At 58.9% G+C, this 23,342-nt stretch overlaps 10 protein-coding genes across 10 annotated transcripts; 7 read left to right on the forward strand and 3 right to left on the reverse strand.

Moving 5' to 3' along the window:
* Positions 1-1,419: 1,419 nt before the first annotated feature.
* Positions 1,420-3,004, forward strand: K452DRAFT_224074 (lytic polysaccharide monooxygenase; the record flags this gene model as incomplete). Its single annotated transcript, XM_033536667.1, has 2 exons — positions 1,420-1,774; positions 1,890-3,004. 2 exons carry the CDS (start codon positions 1,420-1,422, stop codon positions 3,002-3,004), a joined length of 1,470 nt encoding a protein of 489 aa, XP_033399276.1.
* A 686-nt stretch (positions 3,005-3,690) lies between these two features.
* Positions 3,691-5,540, reverse strand: K452DRAFT_246754 (uncharacterized protein; the record flags this gene model as incomplete). Its single annotated transcript, XM_033538030.1, has 4 exons — positions 5,148-5,540; positions 4,266-5,081; positions 3,846-4,197; positions 3,691-3,800 (listed from the first exon to the last, which is right to left on the reverse strand). Coding segments are annotated over exons 1-4 (1,572 nt in total), but the record flags the coding sequence as incomplete, so codon positions are not given.
* A 234-nt stretch (positions 5,541-5,774) lies between these two features.
* K452DRAFT_159421 (uncharacterized protein) lies at positions 5,775-6,237 on the reverse strand. The gene has a single exon (XM_033535649.1). The coding sequence runs from the start codon at positions 6,066-6,068 to the stop codon at positions 5,823-5,825; it is 246 nt and encodes an 81-aa protein (XP_033399278.1). The 5' UTR covers positions 6,069-6,237; the 3' UTR covers positions 5,775-5,822.
* Positions 5,956-8,113, forward strand: K452DRAFT_317051 (uncharacterized protein). The gene is made up of 4 exons (XM_033544028.1): positions 5,956-6,198; positions 6,259-6,362; positions 6,440-7,475; positions 7,562-8,113. The coding sequence occupies exons 1-4, from the start codon at positions 6,067-6,069 to the stop codon at positions 7,814-7,816; spliced, it is 1,527 nt and encodes a 508-aa protein (XP_033399279.1). The 5' UTR covers positions 5,956-6,066; the 3' UTR covers positions 7,817-8,113.
* A 1,042-nt stretch (positions 8,114-9,155) lies between these two features.
* Positions 9,156-9,609, reverse strand: K452DRAFT_224488 (uncharacterized protein; the record flags this gene model as incomplete). The annotated part of the gene is made up of 2 exons (XM_033536689.1): positions 9,156-9,218; positions 9,388-9,609. The coding sequence occupies 2 exons, from the start codon at positions 9,607-9,609 to the stop codon at positions 9,156-9,158; spliced, it is 285 nt and encodes a 94-aa protein (XP_033399280.1).
* A 431-nt stretch (positions 9,610-10,040) lies between these two features.
* On the forward strand, positions 10,041-10,750 carry K452DRAFT_246762 (uncharacterized protein). Its single transcript, XM_033538031.1, has 5 exons — positions 10,041-10,092; positions 10,146-10,209; positions 10,259-10,305; positions 10,360-10,451; positions 10,509-10,750. Exons 1-5 carry the CDS (start codon positions 10,090-10,092, stop codon positions 10,540-10,542), a joined length of 240 nt encoding a protein of 79 aa, XP_033399281.1. The 5' UTR covers positions 10,041-10,089; the 3' UTR covers positions 10,543-10,750.
* A 318-nt stretch (positions 10,751-11,068) lies between these two features.
* K452DRAFT_246766 (uncharacterized protein) lies at positions 11,069-14,543 on the forward strand. The gene is made up of 4 exons (XM_033538032.1): positions 11,069-13,179; positions 13,244-13,598; positions 13,662-13,780; positions 13,844-14,543. The coding sequence occupies exons 1-4, from the start codon at positions 11,166-11,168 to the stop codon at positions 14,197-14,199; spliced, it is 2,844 nt and encodes a 947-aa protein (XP_033399282.1). The 5' UTR covers positions 11,069-11,165; the 3' UTR covers positions 14,200-14,543.
* Positions 14,544-17,416: 2,873 nt separating this feature from the next.
* Positions 17,417-18,253, forward strand: K452DRAFT_159481 (uncharacterized protein). The gene has a single exon (XM_033535650.1). It carries the CDS (start codon positions 17,469-17,471, stop codon positions 18,168-18,170), a length of 702 nt encoding a protein of 233 aa, XP_033399283.1. The 5' UTR covers positions 17,417-17,468; the 3' UTR covers positions 18,171-18,253.
* Positions 18,254-20,190: 1,937 nt separating this feature from the next.
* Positions 20,191-21,659, forward strand: K452DRAFT_306969 (uncharacterized protein; the record flags this gene model as incomplete). Its single annotated transcript, XM_033543034.1, has 2 exons — positions 20,191-21,313; positions 21,544-21,659. The coding sequence occupies 2 exons, from the start codon at positions 20,191-20,193 to the stop codon at positions 21,657-21,659; spliced, it is 1,239 nt and encodes a 412-aa protein (XP_033399284.1).
* Positions 21,660-21,697: 38 nt separating this feature from the next.
* On the forward strand, positions 21,698-22,821 carry K452DRAFT_159487 (uncharacterized protein). Its single transcript, XM_033535651.1, has one exon. The coding sequence runs from the start codon at positions 22,073-22,075 to the stop codon at positions 22,748-22,750; it is 678 nt and encodes a 225-aa protein (XP_033399285.1). The 5' UTR covers positions 21,698-22,072; the 3' UTR covers positions 22,751-22,821.
* The last annotated feature ends 521 nt before the right edge of the window (positions 22,822-23,342 follow it).

Consider the following 23,342-nt stretch of genomic DNA (forward strand, 5'->3'; position numbering starts at 1 on the left):
CCCGGATACCCGCCAGGCCGCGCCGGATGATGAGAGCCTAGGTAGGTACGAACGGGGATTAAGCTCGCTCGCTCCTCACGCGGTCTCGACATCTGTCAGGGACGCCATTCCTGATCGTCCTGCGTGTGTCGATCGAGACACACAGACACTCTCACGGCAGGCAGGTGGAGCGCGCGCGCGTCCAGGCCCTGCGCGCCTGTGATCATGAGGCTAAGACACGGCTAAGGCACGGCTAAGGCACGGCAGACAGGACGGCGACGACGACAGTAGGACCTGCCTACAGTACAGAGCCTTTTTCAGAAGCCGAGACAGCGCCCGCGGCGGGCGGCGTTCGGTCGTCCTAGGTCTCTTCGTCCTCCGAAGGGGCGCACGGTTGCGCCGTCACGCCGTCGATGTCCACGCCCACACCACAGCACACCTCACCGCGAGACGGCGGCTGCAGAGGGGAACACGTTGGCGCTTGGACCTTGGCGGGGGAGCGGGAGCAGGAGAGCAGCAGCAGCAGCAGCAGCAGCAGCAGCAGGGTGGCAGGATCAGATCCGCCCCCTCTGTGCGACGCAGGGCATGGGTTAGGCGAGGCCGCAAACCGGGGCGCGACGAAAGGCTTGGTTCAGGCGGCTGCAACCCGGGCGAGAACGAGGCAACGGCGGCGGCGGCGGCGGCGACATACGAGCTGACGGGCAGCGGCGGAGGCAGAGGCGTCGTCGACGACGAGGGCAAACGCTGAAGGAGAGGGGGGGTGGATCAGGCCAGGAGAAGCTGGCAAGACGGACGACTGTGGTGAAACGAAGCCGTCGGGGTGCTGCAGAAGGGCAGGAGTAAGATGCGGCTCTAGGCACGGCCACGGACTTTTGATCGACGGGCAAAATGTGGGGAGAGGGCGTGCAAGTGACAAGTCGAGCCGAATGGCGCAATACGCCAGGACACGGGCCGTGTCGAGCGATGAGGCGTGCCAGGAGCGTGCGAAGGATGGAAGGATGGCAGAAGTGGTGACGCCGGCGGGTAAACCACAAACTCAAAAGCAAAAGAAAAAAGGAGGGACCTGTGGCGGCGGGAGGGCCTGTTTCACCTTTCTCCTCTGGCGCCTCCGATTGGCGCTGCGGCGCAGGGCTGAAAAGTGAAAATCCTCCAGCTTCTGGCTGTGCAGGGGCCGTTTGATTAGCACTGGGCCTTTGTCTGCTGCAGCTGCAAGCTGCACTCACCAATGCCTCTGTTTATATAAGTTGCTTCACCTTCCCTTCCACTTCTACTTCCTCAGCATCCGCCCTCGTCCTTCCACGTTCTTTTCTCTCCCCGCGTTCTTGCAATTGGCAGTCGATCTGTCCATTCCTTTCGTTATATTGCCCAAAACCGTTGCTTCTTTGAGAACTTGTTCCCCCGTTGACCGAGGTTTCAATCAATCACTCAACAACAATCACCATGAAGGCTTCCGTTCTTGCTGTTACTTTGGCCTCGGCCATTGCCGTCGAGGCCCACACCATCTTCACCACGCTCTGGGTCGACGGCGTCTCGCAGGGCGACGGCGTCGGCATCCGCATGCGCAAGGAGCCCGAGATTGCCGCCAACCCCATCGCCCTCTCCGATGACGCCATGGCCTGCGGCTACGACGGCCAGTCCGGCAACCCACGTGTCATCACGGTCAACGACGGCGTCAACCTCGGCTTCGAGTGGCGTGCCTGGGGCAGCATTCCCAGCAAGGGCGCCATCGACCCTGGCCACAAGGGCCCGTGTGCCGTCTACCTGAAGAAGGTCGACTCGGCCATCAACGACACTGGTATGTACCCCACGTTCTGCTGCCCCACCTGTTCCCTTGCCACGTGGGTGGGGGACGGGAGGGGTCCAATCATTCTTTCAATCGTTCAGTCACTGACATGACCTCCCCTCTCTAGCCACCGGCGACGGCTGGTTCAAGATCTGGGACGAGGGCTACAACGAGGCCAACGACCAATGGTGCACGGAGAAGCTGGGCGGCCCCAACGGCGGCGGCGAGTACGAGCACAAGCTATCCGTGAACCTGCCCACGGGCCTCGAGCCGGGGTACTACCTGGCGCGGCCGGAGTTGCTGGCGCTGCACAACGCGGTAGCGTCGCCGCCCGACCCGCAGTTCTACACGGGCTGTGCCCAGATCTTCATCAAGGGCACCGGCGACAAGAAGCCCAAGGACACGGTCTCGATCCCCGGCGACGTCAAGTCCTCGGACAAGGCCGTCACCTTCAACATCTACGACTCGCCGCTCAAGCTGCCCTACGACACGCCCGGCCCCAAGGTCGCGACGCTCGTCAGCGGCGGCGCGTCCGGCGGCTCGGAGACGACGACGCAGACCGAGGGACTGGAGCCCGACGGCTGCATCATGGAGATGGCGGGCTGGTGCGGCTACGAAGTGCCGTCGTACACGGACGAGGCGGGCTGCTGGGCCTCTGGCCAAAAATGCTGGGACCAAGTCGACGCCTGCTGGGACTACGCCAAGCAGCTCCCTACCACCGGCACGCCGTGGTGCAACACGTTCAACGACAAGTGCCAGGCCATCGACGACCAGTGCAACGCCAAGAACTACAACGGCCCGCCCAACAAGGGCAAGATCCTGACGCCGTCGAACCCGACCTCGGCCGTCGTCGCCGTCGCCTCGACCAGCAACTACGAGTCCAGTGGCAGCGCGGCCACGTCCGCCGCGGCTGTCGTCAAGGACGCTGCTGTGGCTGTGAGCAGTGCTAGTGCTGGGCAGCCGACCACGCTGGCGACGAGCTTTGTGCTTGCGGCCGCGTCGACCAAGGCCACTGTTGAGACCAGCCAGGCTACCCAGCAGCAGCAGGAGACCACCGCTACCACCGCCGCCGCCACTACTGCCGCGCCCGCCGGCGGCTTCCACAACCACGCGTACAAGCACCAGCACCAGCACCAGAACCAGAACCAGCAGAACAATGACAATGGCAATGCCGCCGCCGCGCAGGTCCACACCGTCTGGCAGACCAAGTACGAGACGCGCTTCGAGACGCGCACTGTCTAGTCGTTTCTTCCCCTTCTTCCCCTTCTTCACCTTCTTCTTCTTCCACTTCGTCTTCGCCTTCACCTTCATGAACCCGCTTCTTGCGTCCCAGCACTTTTCTACTTCCTTTCTAAATCTTCCGTGCTGGGCCGCTCTTACAGTCGGCTCTTCTTCTCGCATTCCTTCCACTTCACCACTTTACACTTTACTTCTTCACTTCTTTCTTTCTTCATTTGGACTGTGGACTTGGACTTTGGATTGTGGACTTTTGGGCTTCTTCATCCCTCCTTTCTTTCTTCTTTCCTTTCTTTCTCCTAGGTTATCAGTGCGGGCACCGGACCCTATCGGATCGGAGCGGATTGGGTTTGGGCGGATACAATACAAGAGGACTTTTACTTTACACTGCACTACTTTACACTACATGGTATGAAAACGGGGCTTCAGGGTGGGTGGTTGTTTGGTGGGTGGTTTGGGTTGATAGATGGACGGAATGCGGAGTCTATTTTTGACTTGCTTGTTGATTTGCTTGTTGTGTGTGTGTGCCTTTCTTGCTTCGCTTCTACATCTGCTTACCTACTTATCTACACCCACCTCCCCCATCCCCCTAAGCTCTCCCCTCCTCCTCCATTCCCTCCCTCAACCTAACCCAACCCTACCCAACCCACCACGACACACTAAAGCGCCTCACACACCCTCCCCACACACGCCAGCAACTTCTCCTCCTCCAGCCTCCCCGCCACCAACTGCAGACTCACCGGCTGGCCCCTCAACATCTCCTCGACCGCCTCCGCATCCCCATCCCCCTCCTCCCCCTCCCCTTCCCACCCCTCCTCTTCAATAGCCCGCCCTTCCTCCCCTTTACTATCCCACCCGCCCACCCCCGCCCCCTCCCCAACCCTCACGCCCACCGGAAAGTTCACAGCCGCATAATCGAGGCAATTCCACACGCACGTATAGCCAAAATAGCCGAACCGCCCCTTCGGCACCGCCGCATACGGCATCGTGGGGCAAAGGACCGCATCCAAGCCAGCCTCGTTCCAGCGCTCTAGGTACGCGGCCTGCAGCGCCGTGCGCTCGGCCTGCAGCTGCCAGAGCTCTGCGATGGAGAGGGGCGCGGCGGGGGCGTAGAGGTGCATGTACGGGGGGAGGGGTTCGTGCGAGGGTGCCAGGAGGGAGGCGATGGTGGCGCCGCCGTCGGCGTGGAAGAAGGCGTGCTGTGTTTTGGGTGTTGTTAGTGGGAGGGGGAAGAGTGGGTTATAGTTTTGGGGGCGGAGGGACGTACGATGAGCTCGGTAGCCCGCTTGTGCCCCTCACAGCTCCAGTCCACGACCTCATGTCCTGCTTTCCGCAACTTATCCACCGTCTCTTGCAGCGCGCGGCGCACAGGCGGATGCGGTTCGACAACGCCATCATGCCAAAGGACGCCGACGCGCAGTTTTTTTGGCGCCTGGACGTCGCGCCACGGGATCGGGAGGCACTTTGGATCCTTGCGCCAAGGTTCCGCGTCCACGACGGCGCGCGCATACAAGCGCAAAGTGTCCAGACACGGAGCCAGCGGGCCGTTGACGCTCGCGACCGCCTCCTGCCCCGGCAGCCCCGAGCTACATCGTCCAGTCGGGAAGCGGCCTGCGCTGGGCCGCAGGGTCCACAGGCCCGTACACGCGGCCGGGATGCGCAGGGAGCCGCCAATGTCGGAGCCGACGCCCAGCACGCTGCCGCCAAACGCTATCAGCGCGGCTTCGCCGCCGGAGCTGCCGCCGGGGGTGAGGCCGGGGTGGCGCGGGTGCCGCGTGGGCCCGAAGACCTGGTTGACCGTCTCGGCGTACATCATGGCGGTGGGGACGTTGGTTTTGACGTACGGGACGGCGCCGGCGGCGAGCAGCAGGTCGGCGAGCACGGCGTTGCGCGGGGCGGGGGCGTGGACGCGCGAGGTGAAGCCGAGCGTGCTGTCGACGCCGGCGATGTCGATGTTGTCTTTCAGCGAGATGGGCAGTCCGTGGAGGGGCCCGAGGGGTGTGCCGGTGCGCGCGAGGTGCGCATCCAGAGAGCGCGCGGTCGCGATGGCGAGGTCGAACAGCGTCTCGCTGAGGCAGTTGATCTGGCGCGGAGGCGGGGTCAGCGGCGGGGCACAATCAACACCACCCACCTACGAATAAATGTGTACCAGCTGGTGCGCAGCCGAAGCACGCTTGCAAAAGGCGCGGGCGACCTCCTCGGCCGTCCACTCGCGGGCTCTAAGCTTCGCCAACAGCTCCGCGGCCGGCGTCGTCGTGATGGCCAGCTCGGCGGGCGTGAACCAGCCCGACTGGGCCGGGAAGGTCGTCACATCGGGCTGGGACTGCTCGGACGGCAGCAGATCTGCGGGGATGCGCCATTCGGCCGGGATGGAGTCGCGCAGCGCTTGGCGCTTTTGCGCGGCAATGTCTTGCCAGCTCATCTTCTGCTCTTGCGACGCCATGGCGAGTGTGTAAAACTAAGTAGTGAGTAGTAGTGTAGTGTACTGTAGTGTAGTACAGCGGGCGAGGCTCTTATTCTGCTTACTGCAGCCAGCCGCCGCCGGCCGCGCTTTTTGACATGCGTGGCGGGGGAGCGTGTCCCGTCCGGGCTAGGGAGGATGATAGAATTGATAGGTTTCTTGAGTCGTCGACGTCACCGCCCAGTTTGAACAGGCCCGGAGTTACCCCAACAGGCAATCCCATACCCTCCACCTACGCAGCCTGCCTTTGCCTTGCTTATCTCTGTGCGTGGGATATGCGCCTCCTCTCCCCCATTGTCGCCTTTCCTCCGTTCACCCGCCTGCTCCTCCGCCTCGATATGCTTGCCGCCGCGCGGCCTGCGGTTAGCTATCGAATGCCAGACTGCCGCCTACGTCGTACTTTGCATCACGCTGCTTAGCGAAAAAACGCCGTCTCAACGCGGCCGCGGCCACGGCCACCAATCTTTGTGACTCGATCCTTCTCTTTTTTCCACACCGCCGACATCGCGTACCCCTCTTGCTCTTCCATTTTATTTTGCCCATGTCGATTTGTGTGTTCGCCGTCGTTGTCGTTGGATAGCAGCAGGACCCACTCGCTAGAAAGAGCATGGCATCGACCCTGGAAAAGGCGCGGGCCTATCTGCGCGCCTCGCAGTCCTCCAAAGAAGAGCGCAGGCTGGTGCGCAAGATAGACTTCTTCATCCTGACCTTCTGCTGTCTCAGCTACTTCACCAACTACGTACTTACAGAATCTGACTTCCGGTATCGGGGGCCCTTGGTTGCTGACGTGCTGGTGTAGCTGGACCGCTCCAATTTGACCAACGCCTATGTCTCGGGCATGAGGGAGGACCTCGCCTTCAAGGGGAACCAGTTGACGCAGATTAATACCATTTTCACGTGCGGGTGAGTGAGTGAGTGGGCGGGGCGCGCTGCCCTCTATAGCTTCATATGCTGGACGCAGACGTTGACGCGCGCCACAGCTACATCATTGGGCAGATCCCGTCGAATCTCGCCCTTCACTACATTGCGCCGCGCCTCTTCTTCCCGAGCATGATGCTCGCGTGGGGCGGTCTGACGATGCTTACGGCCGCGGCCCAGCAGCCCCAGCACATCATGGCCATCCGCTTCTTCCAGGGGATAGCCGAGAGCAGCACATTTGTCGGCACGCACTACATCCTGGGCTCGTGGTTCACGGAGCGCGAGCTCGGCAAGCGCAGCGGCATCTTCACGGCCTCGGGCCTCGCGGGCACCATGTTCGGCGGGTTTATCCAGAGCGGCATTCAGGCGAGCTTGCATCGCAAGGCAGGCCTCAATGGCTGGCGCTGGCTGTTCATTATCGATGGACTCATCACCCTCCCGATTGCCATTTATGGCCTCCTTCTCTTTCCGGACACGCCGAGCAAGACTCGCGCACCGTACCTGTCCGCCACGGAGCGCCGTCTCGCCGCTGCGCGCGTGCCGGATCCGCACAGCGCGACGTCGCCCTTTACATGGCGTTTCGTGCGGCGCGCGGCCACGTCGTTCGCCTTCTGGGGCTTCGTCGTGCTGTGGGCAATTGCAGGCGAGGTCGAGTCTTTCAACAGCAACGGCCTGCTGGCGCTGTACCTGCAGTCGCACCCGACAAAACACTACACGGTTGCGCAGCTGAACGACTACCCGACCGGCGTCGCAGCCGTGGGTATCGTAAGCACGCTGTTGTGGGCGGCGCTGACAGACTTGCTGGGTGGGCGCTCGCGCGCGCTGGTCGGGTATTGGTGCGCCGGTGTGTGTGCAGTGGCGGCTGCAATGGTCCTTGGGGCATTTAAAAGCACCGGAGCCGTCATGGCCGCGTATTATCTTTCCGGTTCGGCGTACGCTGCGCAGGCGGTCATGTTTGCATGGGCGAATGATGTGCTGAGAGGTGAGAATGAGGCGTTTAGGGCGCTGGTGGTCGCAGCCATGAATACGGCGAGTAACGTCGTGAATGCATGGTGGAGCATTGTGTTTTATAGCGCGGATATGGCGCCGAGGTTTACGGTGAGTGGTTTCCGGCTTGCTTTTCGCGGACTGTCTTGCTCTTCTTGAATCTGGGCTGTGCGGATTCGCTGACCTTCTGTGCGCAGCGTGGCATGTACGCGATGATAGGCACGGCTATCGCACTGGCAATTTGGACGGCTTTGCTGAGCGTGTGGGCGATAAGGCATGAGCGAGTGCGCGGGCGTGGCGGAGATGCAGATGCGCTCGCGAGCGGTGACTCGCTTGATGGGAGGGCTGGTGGTGCCGGTCAAGGTGACGAAGACGGTGATAATGGATTGTCGCAGCAAGTGGAGATTGAAGAGAACGAGGGGAGGGAGAGAGTGCTCGCGGAGAAGGTGTAGGTGGTGTAATGAGAGGGAAAGAGAAAAGGAAACCGCGCTGAGATGCGCCATAATACCCACTTACCAGTCTAGGTAGGAAGCCGAAGACGACAATCCTGTACAGAACTATACATTAGAGGGGCCGCAAACCCCATCACCGACCCGTCAGCAATCTCGGGTACGGTTCAATCATCCTCATAGCTTTTAATTTACTATATTATAATTCTTATTTACCCCTCCTTGTCACCAGTCCTTACAGACCTCCTACCCAGACTGAACATTCTACCCACGTACATACAAGCAAAAAAAAAAAAAAAACTCCAACCAAACAAGCAGCCAGTCCACGCATCCCCTCACCCAAACAAACAAACGCAATCCCCGACCTATGTAGTGCGTGCGTCACAGACAAACAAACACACCGCCAACAACACCTAATGGTGCAGCACGCAAGCAAGCACGAATAAGACTAGGTAGGCCGGGCTGGGCTGGACATAGCTAGGCCATGCATGCAGGCCAAGACGGACGGGCAGGACGAGCGTGCTTTTGCCTGGCTGGCTGGTATGGCTGGCAATTCTGCCTTATTTTCTTTTTTTTCTGGCTTTGTGATGAGGGGCGGAGGGTGTCGCGTGATAGGTGGATTGGGCAAGCAGTGCAGAGGGCGCGAGACAGGAGAATGGATGGGGTGGGGCGGGCATGGTGATAGTGTACATAGGTACATGCGCGTAAGTGTGCTAGCAAGGGTATGATGGAGGGATTGACTGAGGAGGAAGCTGTGGCAGACAGGGACTAGGCGTACACGTGAAGCGGAGGAGCGGCGGGCAAGGCTGACACCACTCGCACGTGTGGCCAGACACTGCCTCTCTGGCATTCACCGCAAGAAAGACTTCCGTCATGGCGATACATGAAGAGATCGGAGCAGACAGCGGAGGAGCAGAAGCGGTGATTAGACATCAGGGCGCCGAAGCCTCTTTCCTATCACCAACGTCTTAGCTAGCCGCCGCCACCGCCACCGTTCACTCGCTCCTCTCTCTCTCTCTCGACAGACGGACACGCAGCAGTAGCGAGCACTTCAAGTAAGCAAAATGGAGAGAGAAAAGCAAAAGGAGAGAGAGAAGACAGAAGAAGCCGTGTTGACGCCAAAGCGCCCGTGAGATGCTCTTGCAATTCCCCGAATCCCGCTTTCCATGATCAGAAAATGTGTCCCCCGCGTTCTTCGTTTGATTGTCGTCTTCATAGAGTCATGTCAACCGCTTCCGCTAAGCATGCGCGACGTCCCATCGTCATTGTGTCTCCAAAAAGCTGCCGTAGTGGGCGCCGCAGGGCCGCAAGTAGGCAGGCTTTCGTGCTGGGAGCCGGGAGCTCAGCAGCCACCGCCGATCTGCTCCTGGTGGACCTCGAGGGTGTCGCCGTCCTGCATCTCAAGCTGCGAAAAGAAAGTATGGTTAGCAGGCATCCTTGTGAAGACGGGCCGTCCGGTGAAGGCGCATGCGCGGGCGAGTGGCGCGTCGCGGCTGAGGCGGTGCGGTCGCCACGATACCGCCTCGTCGCTCGCGCCGCGGCTTGCCGGCTCGGCGGCGGGGGTGAGGACTCACAATCTCAGGGTTGTCCGAGGCGTTGACACGCTGGCCGTCGAACAGGAAGCGGACGGACTGAGGGGACTTGCCCTGGCGCTCGCAGAAGGCGTCCATGAGCTTCTTGAGAGCAGTCGTGCGCTTGATCTTGAAGAAGACCTCGTTGTTGTTGTCGGTGACCTTGATGTTCAGGTGCTCAGACTGTTGAGCCTGGTCGGGTTTGGGCGAGCCGTTGTCCGACATGTTGATAGGTTGCAGTTGGATATCTGCTGGGTTCGAGAGTGAGATGTAGACTGCGAGGTCGCGGGTCAGCGGGCTGCTTTATATAGGATGCGCTGTGGCGTGAGACGTGTCGTAGTTTCCGCGCGCGCAAATTGTGACGGATGCGTGGGCAGGCGCGGGCAAAGAGTCGCGGGGAACGGGGAAGAGTGAGGGCGAGAAGATGACTGGTGCTGGATGGGAAGCGGCAACTGCGCGGACTCACCTTGTCAGCCGGGCGTGAGACGGATGCTCGGGGCAAAGTATGAGGAGAGTTGTCTGGGGGTGGAAGCGCTGGGTGAGGTTGATCGCGGACAATGTTGGTGGGGTTGTGGATGGCCAGCCGATCGTTCAAAGTCGTCTTGCGTCAACGCGCAACTGCCCGGCACTTGATATACCACATCACTCGCTTTGTTGGCTTTTCCCGGTCACGAGAACACTCCAGTCACTTCCCACTGCTTTACCATGGTAACTGCAACCACCCGTCGCGGCTTCCCAGAACAATCACTCATCGCATGCAGGGCGGCCTAGAACAAGACCTCAAGACGGACCCTCCGTGCCATCCCCGGGCCTGCGCCATCCAGGGTGTGTCGTGGTGCAAATCGCAGGTCCAATCGTTGCTGACCAGCAGCAGATTGCTTGACAAAGTCGGGCTACAAGGAGGAAAAGTGCCAGAAGCAGGTACCGTTCCCCGCAGTACGACGCGCCGGCGACTGCATGTGCTGACGCGCCAAGATTGACGCGCTGTACGAGTGCTGCAACGCCTTCTACGAGAAAAAGGGCGACGACGCCGGCTGCGTGAGCTGTCCAAAGCCGAATCTCCTGAGGTCGAGCGCCCGGACAGAACAGAACGCATGGCAGACGTGGTGCTGACCGCCTCGCAGGCTCAAGATGAAGCAACGCAGCCAAGGCCAATGAGAAGGACGACGTAGATAGCCACCATAAAAACAATCACGTAGAGCTGAAGAAATGTCCCGTCCGCTGAGGGTATCCGCTGTCATTCCTCCGGAGAGGTAAAGCAATTAAAGCAGGGGACGGGGTCGCTCTCAGGCGATCGTGAGCACGCTAGAGGCCTACAAGGACCTGTTCAAACACTGAAAACGTCTGAACCGAGACTCTAATGATCACCTTGCTAAAGACATTGATGGTTTGTAAAATTTTGGCGGGCAGCGAAGAATTTATACCGCCAGCCGCAGCGCGAGCCGCTAGTCCCGGAAGGGCGTTAGCGTTGCGGAGCTCGAAACTCGTCGCGTTCTGGCGTCGATGATGTTTTGCTAGAACAACACAAAGCCAGCCCTGCTGGTCCATTGCGCTCCACCTTCCATTTCGCGCGCATTCCGCCCAAATATCCCATTTCCTCCATCTCACTCGCCATCACCCAGTCCTTATCTGCAATGGCCCCCGTGACCCGCAAGTCATCGCAGTCCGCGCCCCGGAGGAACTCGAGAAGAGGCTCCAACGACAGCGCCGCCTCTGATCGCAGCGGCAACCTTCGCCTCGGCTACCGCGCGCAAGATGAGGACCTCCACCCTTTGCGCTCCATGGCCGAGCGCGTCGGCAAGGAGGTCGAGAAGTTCGCCGAGAGTGTCGACAACTGGCGCCGCGACGTGACGAGCAACAAAGCGACGAGCATCACAAAGCATCACTCGACCATGGACCTAGTCCTCCAGCTGAAGGAAGAGGCCGAAGCGAACGTGGGCCAGCTGCGGAAGAAGCTGGCTGCCGAGGCGCGCGGTGCGCCCAACAAGCGCCTGGACAGGATCCGTGAAGTCGACGAAATCTACACGTCGGTCGAAGAAGAGTTCGAGTTGGACTTCAGCTCACACAACACCAAGGACGCGCTCAGGCAATGGCAGTCGGAATCTGCTACCTGGGAGCTTCTCCGGATGATGCTGGAGTTGAACCAGCCTATGCCCGGCATCAATCCCGCCGCCATTAAGAAGAAGAACGCGGCTTCGTTTAATAAACTTCACAAGTACAGTCCGGAGGGCGACGTCTGGGACCGCTTCATGCTCGTCGAGGACAGTGCCAGAGAGAGGGAGCAGATTCTTCGTTGGTTGGAGGAGACGGCAGACGAAGCGCGGGACGATATTACCACTGTCGTTGACACGCTCGGGGAGAAGAACGGACGCGGCAGCGGAACATGGGCGCAAGGCTGGCTGGACACGAAGTTGAGGCTCAAGCAGGAAAAGAGGCTGCATCCGTGGAACCAAAACTCCGAGCTTCCGGAAGTTAGACGCGAGGACACGGGCGAGCTTATCGCATCGCAACTCGACCCTGACGCGCCGACCCGCCAAGGCCGCGTTCTCGAACAAACCGACGACAACTACGAAAAATCCATATGGCTAGCAATCTGGGAGATGATGAGGCGTGGCAGGCCCTGGCATGAGATTCAGGAGTGGTGTAATGAGCGCAACGAGCAGTGGAGGGCCGTCAGTCTGGGCAAGGCATACGACAACCATGATCGGAGGACATCTGTCCGAGGCGCGAACGTAGGTGGCCTCTGGCGTCGCGTATGCTACGCCGCGGCGCAAGCTGGACAGAACGAGTACGAGCGCGCAGTTTACGGTGTTATGGCTGGCGATATCTCGTCAGTCGAGCCCATTTGCCGGTCGTGGGACGATTTCCTTTATGTGCGCTTGAACAGCATCCTGCTTTCGCAGTGGGACGAATATCTGCAGGAGGAAGTTCCCGACAGCATTCGAGGCGCCCTCCCAGCACGTCTGGGCGGGCCACCCAGTATGCTCCAACTGCATGGTGGAGCAGAAAACGCCAACCGTCGCGTCGTTGAGCATCTGGCCGAGAATGAGGCCACGAAAGCCGATAGCCGCGAACCGATGAAGATGATCCAGGGCGCGTTGATTAGCAAAAAGTTTGAGCGCCTTGCATTGGAGCTTGGCATTGCCTTGTCCAAGAGGGCCAACGCCGACGGGGAGTTGTCGAAATTGATCCCTATTGTCGACTGGGATAACGAGAACGAAGCATACTACGGCCTTGCGGAAGACTATGACGCTCTGCGCATCGTAACGCACATGCTGCTGATTTTCAGGAACTTTGGCTTCTGCTCGGAGAATGATGCCAGGAACCAGCAGATGTACGAGAACATTATCGTCAGCTACATCGATTTCCTTCGCATGGCCGGCAAGATTGAGCTCGTCCCGCTGTACGCCTCGCAGCTGTCTCACACGCGCGCCTACCAAACGCTCGGCATCGCTTCTACCGACATTCGGAACTTTGAAGAGCAAAAGCAGCAGGTCGTTCTTATGGCAGAATACAATATCGACATCGACCAAGTGCTGCAGTCGCAGTGGGAACACACTCTCGTCAATAGCGGACTCAAGTCCCGACACGGTGATTATATCAAGCGGTACGAGTTCTTGGAGGAATGCAAGCACAACCAGTGGCCCGGCCAGCGTATTCGCGAAGCTTTCTTGCCAGACGAAATCACGCCAGAAGAGGAGATGCTGATCCGGAGCTGCGAGTGGTGGATGCATCTTCCGGAGAGGTGGCATGAGACTTTTGTTGCTTTGACGGAGACGATCAAAGAGTTCTTGCGTAAGACTTCAAGCCAGGTTCTCGCTACTTTACTTGTGAAGACACATGCTGACTTGACATTCAGTCTCTGGACGCCTTGGTGCCGCTGTCCGCCTGATTGAGCGCCTTCCCTACAGACATGTCTCCAAACTTAAGACTGCTGACATGCTCGGCATCGGTCGTTCCATGGACGTGATGGAAGACGAGCTCCCCACAGATGAGATGGCCAACTCAGACCCAGACCTCCGCCGTTCGGGACGCAATCCCCTCCGCTCCTCGATACAGAGACCCCGCGCAATCTCGCCCGGCCGTCTACAGGAGAGCTACTCCCTCCGCGAGGCACTTAGGGCCGAGAGCCGGAACTACTACCAGCTTCAACAGCTCGTGCAAGCGATTAAGATGCTCGACGAATGGCGGATCGAAGAGGCCGAGCTTATCAAGTACGACCCAAGCACCTACAATTATAATTATGACGCCAAGAAAGACGCTAACGGCACCCAAAGCATCAAATCCAACGGCGGCACCATGCCTCCCAAGAACAAGATCCGCAGTCTGCTCGAGAACGTGTGCGACGCGGTGAACCCGCTGCTCAACGGCGGCTTCCTGGCCTTTGCCAGCGACGGTGAGTCTTGCATCCCGCACACGCAAATCACAAGAACATCACGAACTAACAACGCACCCGCAGACCTCGAAGCCCAACAACTGCACACGCTGCACCTAGCCTACGTGCCCGAGATCGTGCTGGGGTACAACACGGTCCTGCACAGCGCAGCGCACATGGTCGGGCGCGACAACATAACACGCTGCATGGATGTGGCGACGGCAGTGGCAGCTCCAGCGAACGCGGCGCTGGCAACCGCCTTTGCGGATGCTGGCCGCTTGCAGGAACTCGTCCGCATGCTGGCCGCCAGCTCGCTGGCTATGGTGCGCCTGTCCGAGGGCGGCGGCCGCAAGCCTGATGCTGCGGCTCGCAAGCGCGCGAAGGCCGGCCAGACGATGCGCATTTGGGATATTGGGAGGGGCGAGGGCGCCGCGTTGTAGTGCGTTGTGGGTTGTGCGTGGGTGAGTGAGTGGGTTTGGGAGCACTGAGCAGCTGAGCAGCTGAGATCGAGGCCGCGGTTATGGAAGTGCAAGTGGAAGTGGGTTGCGTTGGATGCGTTGGGTTTGGTGGTGGGTAACTAAGGCGCATGTGCTGCATGTCATGTAGTACATGTAGTGAGTGGTAGAGACGGCGGCGGCGGTGGTGCATGTGCATGTGCATGTGCATGAACGAGCACGGTGCCACGGGCCACGGGGCGGCGGGTTTGGAATAGATAAACGGGTGGGAGCGGACGCTCGCTTGCTGGAGTTTGAGCTTCGCTCTGGGTCTGGCCACTGCTGTCGATTGATTGATTGATTGATAACTGGTGTGGACGACGTGGCGGGTTTGAGGTGCTTGGGTTGGTTGTTGTTGTTGTTGTTGTTGCATAGCAGTGGTGGGGTCGGAGTTGCTTGTTGCTTGTTTCTTGTTGCTTGTTTCTTGTTTTTGTGGTTTGGTTGGTTGCATTGTCGTTGTTTGAGTTTGAGTTTGAGTTTTTTTTTTTTTTTTTTTTTTTTTTTTTTTTTTTTTTTTTTTTTTTTTTTTTTTTTTTTTGTGTTTAGGTTTAGTTTGTTTGGGCTGTGTTTGAGGTTGAGGTTGAGGTTGATGCGTGATGGTGGGTGGTGGTGGTGGTGGTGGTGGTTGGCTGATCGAATAATTGCTTGCCTACCTTGTATCGAATATCAAATAGCTACATCTTGTTAAGCAGGTTAAAAAGTAAGAATATATAAATACTAAACTATACTATAAGGGTATAGAGGTCTAGATTTATACGATCACTAGAGTATCTATAAAGGTATAAAAACAAATTTCTCGAAGGGTCTAAAGGTACTTATAAGGGTACAGAGACCTAATGTTTTAAAGAGTTGGAAACATATCTTGTGATTTTGTAGATACTATTACGTACGGTGGGCAAAATACTTAGAGGGAGTAGGTAAATTATCCGATACTATAATATTGTGCTCTTGCGGAGGAGCTTAAGGAGGGTATACTATACGCTCGAGACTTACTTTAATAGGGTACAGCTTACGGTCTCTAGGCCGGTGGAACAGCTCCCCTTCCTTTCACTCCAATCTCAGCGCACAAACAGAGCTCATCCCCCGAAAAGGCGCAGCAGGACGACTCAGTCAACCAGTCAGCCAGCCAGTCAAGCGCGTACACGCCAGCAGCAGCAACAACCTCAGCATCTCGGGCCAGACGCAGTGGCAGATAGATTAGCCACAAACAACCTTACACCAACCCACCTACTCCATCCGCACCAAACTCCCGTACAGTCGCACACCCATCCTCCCCTTCCCTATCCACGTCCCATCCGAGCCGATCCCGACTCAACTCCTGGCGCACTTCAGCCGCCCGCAGAAGCACGCAGCAGAGAAAGCCATGAAGCAACTACGACGGCCTAGCCATCTAGCGCCCTAACGGCTAAAAGCGCGAGCCTTGGGACGAGAATGCACTAAGCAGCGGACTACGCTCGGGTACCTGTCTCGGGCCGGCGCAGTCGAGCCGCCACTACCTACTCTAGAGCACTTCTACTTCTACCTGAAGTAAGTCGGACGTACGTAGAGTAGGTAGGAACACGTCGGACGCGGTGAGCGGTGCGTGTATGAATGTGCACTATTCATACGCTGGCTGCACTGCTCTGCGCTGTACCGACCTAGATACAACGGTACTTACTCACCAGGATCCGGCTTCTGCCGTATATACGTACGCGCTACACCACCGCGCTAGGCACGCGACCTCCGTCGGTGTTCAGCTATGCACTAGGTATTGGAGCTGAAAGCTGTACGCCGTATGTCGTACCTGCAGCAGCCACCTAGCCACGTACCACCACGGCAACCCGAACACATACCCACAGTATATGCTAGCGCCGGACAAGGCAAGCCACGCGCGTCGGAGCTGAACGAAACGCAACGAAACGAAACGTAGGCACGCCGGCAACTGCAGAGGACGATGCTGCTACCCAGGCAGGCTGGGCGTGTGTGGCGCTCTGTCTGCCTGTCCCCTCAACCGCGTACGTACGTAGCTAGGCAGCGTGGCTGCGGCTGCGTGCCTACCTACCTGCCTTGCTCCAGATGATGGGGGTGACGATGGCGATGATAGCCACCACCACGCTCTCCCGATGAGCTACTAGGAGTACCTAGCAACCAGGACGGACCCGGGCACCACCAAGCCGAGGGCACGGCAGCGCGCAGCCGCAGCATCTGCGCTTCCGAGACCGAAGCCAGGCCAGGTCTCGCGTTGTTGTTTCCACAGCTGTAGGTACTGTCCTCGATGCGGCCGTTCACGGTGCCTGCTTGGTGCGAGCGACGAAGATGGGGGCAAGGGCGGGGGCGGGGGCGGGGGCCGTTGGTATACTAGGTATCTAATATGCATACGGCCACAGCCACGCGCACGCGCGCGCGCACGCACATAGAGCTATTTTTGTGCTGTCGTTGTTGTTGCTGTTATGGTGGTGGTGGTGGTGGTGGTGGTGGCAGTGTTGACGTCGACAGCGACAGCGCGCTTCGCCCCAGCAACAACAACAACGGGGCTGGACTGTGTGCCCGTGTGTTGTGCAGCGTAGCGTAACGTCCGTCATCGCGAACCGAGATCCACCGTATAGCGAGACAGGGGACAATACAAGCAGTCCCTACAGAGCACTTCTTGCCCAGCCCCTAGCCAGAGTTCTAGGTATACGTAAAAAGAGTATATGTGGACTCTACATATCTTAGCTGGGTCTCTTCTTCTACTCCATATAAGTACCTATCACCATCTCGCTTCACGGTCGATCTCGGTTCGCGGTGACGGACGTTAGCGTAGCGTAGCGAGAACGTCGTCCTACGTACGTATCCGAGAGTAGGTCAGTAGGTAGTGGCCAGGCTGTCTTTCTGTCTGGCAGCTGTCAGCGGTCACACATAAGCAGGAAAAAAGAGACGGGGTACAGTAGGACAAAGGCCAGGCCAGACTGTGTGAAGTAGATAGATGGTGGGTTTGAGTGGCGATTGATTAGCTGGTGGCGGGATTGATTGATTGATTGAGTAACGTGTCTTGTTGTATCACATGCGTGTCTCATGAACGGCGGCCTTTAATCAATATCAGTCGCTTTATCATGGCAATCAATCAATCAATCAATCAGTCAGTCACTTAAGCGATCAATCGAGTGATCAATCGATAGGTTGCACAGAAGTGCAGTGCGTAGCTGTGCTGCCTTGCTTACCTACTCGTACCCAGCACCTTGCAAACGAACGAACGAATGAGCGACCAATTGGGATGGGACCACCAACAACCACCCACCCAACCAACCAACCAACTAAACAAGCCCGCATTGAACTTACTCGCTCCGGCCCGCTCCTCGGAACGAGCCCGCCTTCGAGACCACCTAACCAACACAAGGAACAGCCCAAGGCACAACCGAGATCTCACACAGACACACACTTTCTCTTTCTGTGTGCCGACCTCGCTCTCCCTCCCTCTCACACGGCCCACATACCACACAACACACTCACCGGGATCCCGGCACGCACTCACCCACAGCACCCACACACTCACACGCATCCAGCCAAAAAGCCCACGCACCCGCCCACACAAAACGCGTCGTCATCACGCGTCCGTGCCGCGGATCCACGCCTCGCGCCGCGCAGCCAGGCCCGCCAGGATGCAGGCGGCAGGCGCCATCTGGGCTTCTGGAAGCCTGCACCCTGCGGGCGCCAAGCACGCAACGGCCATTGCCCAGCCACGCCTAGCACGTCTGGCCCTTGGGGCGGGCTTGGCTGGGGTGCGTGCGTGCGAGCGTGCGTGTGTGTGCGTGGATGTGGATGTGGACGGCAGACAGACAGACAGGCAGGCAGGCAGGCAGAAAGGCGGTGATTGCCTTGGTAGCAAGACAGACGGCAATTTCCGGTGCCTGCGCCGTGCGGCAAAGACATGGGTGCGTGTGGATGGATGTGGGACATGAGATTGAGAGTAGTTAGTGCTGGGCGAATGTGATAAGCTGCTGGGCCGCTGGGGCCAGGACATGTAGTTAAGGCGAGCCGCGAGCCGCGAGCCGCGGCTGCGAGAGGTAACTGTCTTGCCGTGGGGGCAGGCAGGGGGCTGATTAGATTCGTGTGCCTGTGGCAGCTTATTGGGCAGGCCCGGCGGGGGGTTTAATTTCTGGGGTGCAGGGCACTGGGATGCGGTGAGTGTGGCGGTGGTGCGGTGGTGGTGCGGACTGCGGAGGAGGACGACGAGGGCCGTGGTATGTGGTGTGTAATCCGTACCTACCTAGGCTATTGTGGTAGGTAGGCCGGAGACGGCAGGATGGAGGCCGCTCTCGCTCTCTCACACCTACAATACCTACATTCGGCACTGGCTTCTGGAGTGGAGGGCTACATACCACCAGGAGAACTGCGAGGGGACGGTCACGGAGCTCGGAGATGGGCCTGGGACGAGGCGGTGGGTAAGGTTGGGTAAGGGTTGGGGTGGTGGGTGGATAAGGTGAGTAGGGCGGGTGCAGGTGCGCAGAGCTGGCCGTGAGCGGGCATGTCCGCCCTGCTTTGGCCGGCCCGGGGGGTGGAGAGGGGGGAGGGGGGAGGTGGTGGTGTGGTGCATGTACCTAGGTATGTAGCGGCGGCAGCGGGTGGTGGAGGTGTTGATGATGATGACGATGGTGATTCTAGCGAGTGAGATGACGGTTGACGGGCCCTTCCACTCCAGGAGGGCCATCTCCCGCAACACGAACAACAAGCTGGGGCAAAGGCGATCCTCACACACACGCAGCGTCGGCAACGGGATGATCCCAGAGGGAGGACGGATGGCAAGGCAGGCAAGGCAGCTGTGGCCCCCCGGACGAAGCGTTCGGTCGGCAGATCGAGTTCCAGAACGCGCGACCCACCGGCGCGGCGGCAGAGTCGCAGAGTGGTACGCTACCAGCAAGCATCAAACAGTGGGCTCGAGTTTGTTGGTACAACGGCTTATACACACAATGGTCGGGCCGAGTGGGTCGCCGGAGAAGGAGTGGAGGAGCTGAAGGAAGCGAAGCGCGCGTGGAACGACATAACGGGACGCTGGTAAGACTCTTGTCTTTCGTCATTGTGCGACGGGAGGGTTAACAGTGTGGCATGGGAGAGTCTTGGCTGGGCTGATAAGCGCCTGGGGCTGATGATGAAGGGCTGTCGGAGCGCAGATGAGCAATTTGGCACAGAGTTTGCACGTGACGACGGCACGGGAAGGGAAAGAAGGGAAGGAAATCCAGGTACAGGTGCGACCGGCGCCGTCCCGCCCCGCCCGTTAGCTTTCACCTACTGTATCAGCCACGACACCATCTAGACGCCCTGTGTGTCCTGCTGCCCCGTTCCCGACCCGATGCCGGCGTGTTCATCGCTTGCCCAGGCGCCGGAGATTCTTTCAGCCTCCGGTGTGATCGCCGACCAGGGTCCTGGAGATGATCGATCCTCCCCTTTTTCCTGCCAACGCCAACACTTTCTCCAAAGTGCCACCGTCATGGATGTCTGCTGCCGCCTGGCTCTCCGCCCGGCTCGCGGGACATTGCGATGGGCCAGCAATCCCAATGTCTAATTCAAGTGGAGCCCAGAGCGATTTAAACCCATGCTGGGCGCGCGGTTGATCCTTTCTAATTTGCGTTGACAAAGATCCCCGCATTGGTCGTGAAACAGCCTACTTTGACGCCCGGTCATCCTCCGCTCCTACATATTGGCCGCGCCCGCCCCCCCGTCCGCGAGCTTCTTCTTTTTCTCTTGCCCTCAACTCGCAGCTCAGCCCGGGTTCTCATTTGACGCTCTTTTGGCATCTTCTGGCCACCACGCTCTCTACACCGTCCCCTAGCACCGGACATCCACTCTTTCACACATACGCTTCGGTCGTATCCCCGCAAACACACACCCCTATCCCCGTCCACTACACTAGGTCTTGACGATCTCCCGCTGCCGCTTCAATCCCGTCGCCACCAATCCAGAAAGAATAAAATCACATCCAAGATGCGTTCGTCTACCCTCGTCGCCGCGACCTTCGCGGCCCAAGCCCTGGCTGGCCCCATCGCCAAGCGCTTCCTCACCACCGACTGGGAGTTCGTCACCGTCACCCAGACCGTCACTGCCGGTGAGGGTGTCCCGGCCGGCGTCCAGACGTTTGTGACGACCATGCCCGCGTCCGTGACGGCCCAGGCCGTCGAGACCGAGGTCGCTGCCACGACCATCATCGAGACGCAGCAGGCCGGTGCCCAGGGCGCCAAGAACAACAACTTCTGGTCCTTCTTCCAGCCGCAGACGACCGAGATCGTGCAGACGTCCGCCCAGGTCCTCGAGACCACCATCGAGATCCCGCCCTCCGTCGTCGCGTCGACCCAGGTCATTGAGACCACCCAGGAGGCCCCTGTTCCCGTAGCGACTACGGCCGTCCCCGTCGCCGAGACCACCGAGGTCATCAGCACCCAGGCGCCTGCCACCACCGAGGCTCCCGCTACCACTGTGGCTCCCGCTACCACGCAGACGCAGGCCGCGTCCACCAAGGCCGCCACCACCCAGGCTGCCACCACCGCTGGCTCCGGCTCCGGCTCCGGCTTCAAGTTCGCGTCCATCTGCGCCACCCCCGCCGCCTCTGACATGCCCTCCGCCGCCCGCCTTGCCGCTACCCCTACCGGTGACGTCCAGAAGCTGTGGCTCGGATACCACAATGTCCACCGCAGCAACCACACCGACACGTGCTCCATGTACTACGACTACGACCTCGAGGAGAGCGCGCAGGAGTGGGCCAACACCTGCACCTACAAGCACGACACGACCATCGGCTCCAGCTACAGCGCCAGCGACGATACGACCTGGTACGGCCAGAACGGCGGCATGTACTCTGAGAGCCTGAGCGACACCAAGGCCGCCGTCATGTTCACCAACATGTACTACCAGGAGGGCCAGAACTACACCAACGCGTACGGCGCCATGACGCCGCTCGAGGGCGGCTCCGTGCCCACGGGCGCCGACATTGGCCACTTCACGCAGATGCTGTGGAAGGAGTCGTACGCCGTTGGCTGCGCCAGCCGGGACTGCTCGAACGTGGCCGGCTCGTCGATCGGCTACGTGACCTGGTGCAACTACCGCGTGACTGGTGAGTAATAGACCCTACAGCACACAACACAAAAACCTTTTCTCTCGCACCCAACCCATTCAGCCCCACCCCGAGCCCCTGATTTGCGGCCCCGTCCGCGCACACCCCCCACACGGGCCCTCGGTGGCCCCGGCCCCCCCATCCTGTCTCACTCCCAGACACTGCACTGGCCGCCTCAGGCCCCTCTGCACGGAAGGGAATTTTATGCTGACGGGTCCACTCTCTTGCAGGCAACATCCAGGGCGAGTACGCGACCAACGTCGCCAAGCCCATCAGCCCGGCCCTGCCGCCCGTCTGCACCGACTACGATGTCGAGGGCTGCATTGCCGAGTCTGAGTTCATCTAAGCGGCTCGCTGATATTGTGTGACGACGCATGCAATGCGCGGAGTAGGTGGGGACGACGGCTTCTTTGCTGTGTCTGCTGCTGCTGCTACTGCTGCTGTTGCTGTTGATGTTACTGGTCAAGCCAGCGAGCTGACTGGCGCGTAAGGCGGGCGAAATTCATGAGGGAAAGAGAGAGAAAAAGAGAGAAAGGGAGAGGGTGTGAAGGAAGGAAGGAAGTGGAAGGAAAAAAAAGAAAGAGAGAAAGAGAAGGATACCTCGACAGCGCGCCTTCCACACACACACTCTACGAACTGTCCAACACACGCTGTGTGCGCGCGCGGTAAACAAAACAACGTCCCCCTTTGCACAACACCCAACACTGCAATCGCACCTTCTTCTTCGGCTGGCTCGGAGGAGAAGACGTAACGAAGGACATGGGACGCCGGAGGCACGAGGTTCTTTCTCAAGACCAGGCAGTGCAGTGCGCTGCCGCTCGTTGCTTTGTTTTGTTTCTTTTCTTGTTCGTTTCTTGTCGATGTTTCTTCTTATCTTTTCATCTTTCTTCAAGACATTTTTCTTCTTCATTTTCTTTTCTTATTTCTTCATTCTTCATTTTTTTCTTCTTCTTGTTGTTACTTTACGGGCTTCTCTCGCCTTTCGCTCTCTTTTGTCCGTCGGCATCGCTGTCCGGTTGTCGCAACGAACCAGCTCGCGGTTTCGGTCAAGCAGTCGCAGTATCAGTCAGCAGCAGAGCAGAAGCAGTCAAGCAAAGCAGATACCTACAAACCCGCTCTTCCTCCCGTCATGTACCTACCTATACTTGTCTCCGTCCCCGTCTCTCTTCCTCTGCTGTCGCTCCTGCCTTCCTGTGCTTTTGCTGTTCCGCGTCACACACACGCGCAAATGCATCGCTTGGTGCCTTTCTTCTTCCCCCTTCTTCTTGTTGCTTTTACCTTACTTGGCTTGGTTTTGATGTCGCTTTCAACTTCAACTTCGCTTCGCTTCTAGCTGGGCTCTGGGCTCTGGGCCTTGGGACTTGGTGCTTCTTTTTGGATGCTTGGATGCATGCTTGGATGGGCGGTTTGTTGTACGTATGTAGATGGTTGGGTTAGTGGTTGTATATGTATGATTTATGATGGCTTACTTCTTACTTCTTGCTGCTTACTGCTTCTTTGTTGCTGCTTGTGAGTGTGTGAGTGAGTGTGTGTTATCTAATAGTTCAGTGACCATATTCCTTTTCTTTCCTTTCCTTTCCCTTCCCTTCCTACCCAACCCAGCGGGATGGTTGTCCGTTGCTAACTCAAACGCAAAACGCAAAACTCTAAACACGCGCTGAGCGGGGTTGGTTGTCCAACCACACACCAAACCGGACCAAACAAAAAGCAAAAGCAAACCAAAAGGTCTTGGCTTTACTCCGGCTTTTGGGGCCGGAAGCCATGGCGATCACGGTCCCGGTCCCGATCCCGAGGGCGCTGGGCGGGTCGGGTCGATTGATGCGGGGTGCTTGGGTGCTTGGGTGATGAGTGAGCGGCGTTGTGTTGTCGACTTTGGCTTTGCTTTTGCAGGTGAGTGAGTGAGTGGGGAGCCAGGCAGTCAGTGGCGTAAGCCGCATGCAGAAGATGCCTGGAGAGGTTGAAATGGAGGGGGGAGATGGTTCCGCGCGGGTCGGCGCGGGGGGACGGGCGGGTCCGTATGGTAGGTGGT

This window comes from Aplosporella prunicola (assembly GCF_010093885.1).
Source record: "Aplosporella prunicola CBS 121167 unplaced genomic scaffold K452scaffold_8, whole genome shotgun sequence".
In the NCBI taxonomy this organism is placed as follows: Eukaryota; Fungi; Ascomycota; class Dothideomycetes; order Botryosphaeriales; family Aplosporellaceae; genus Aplosporella; species Aplosporella prunicola.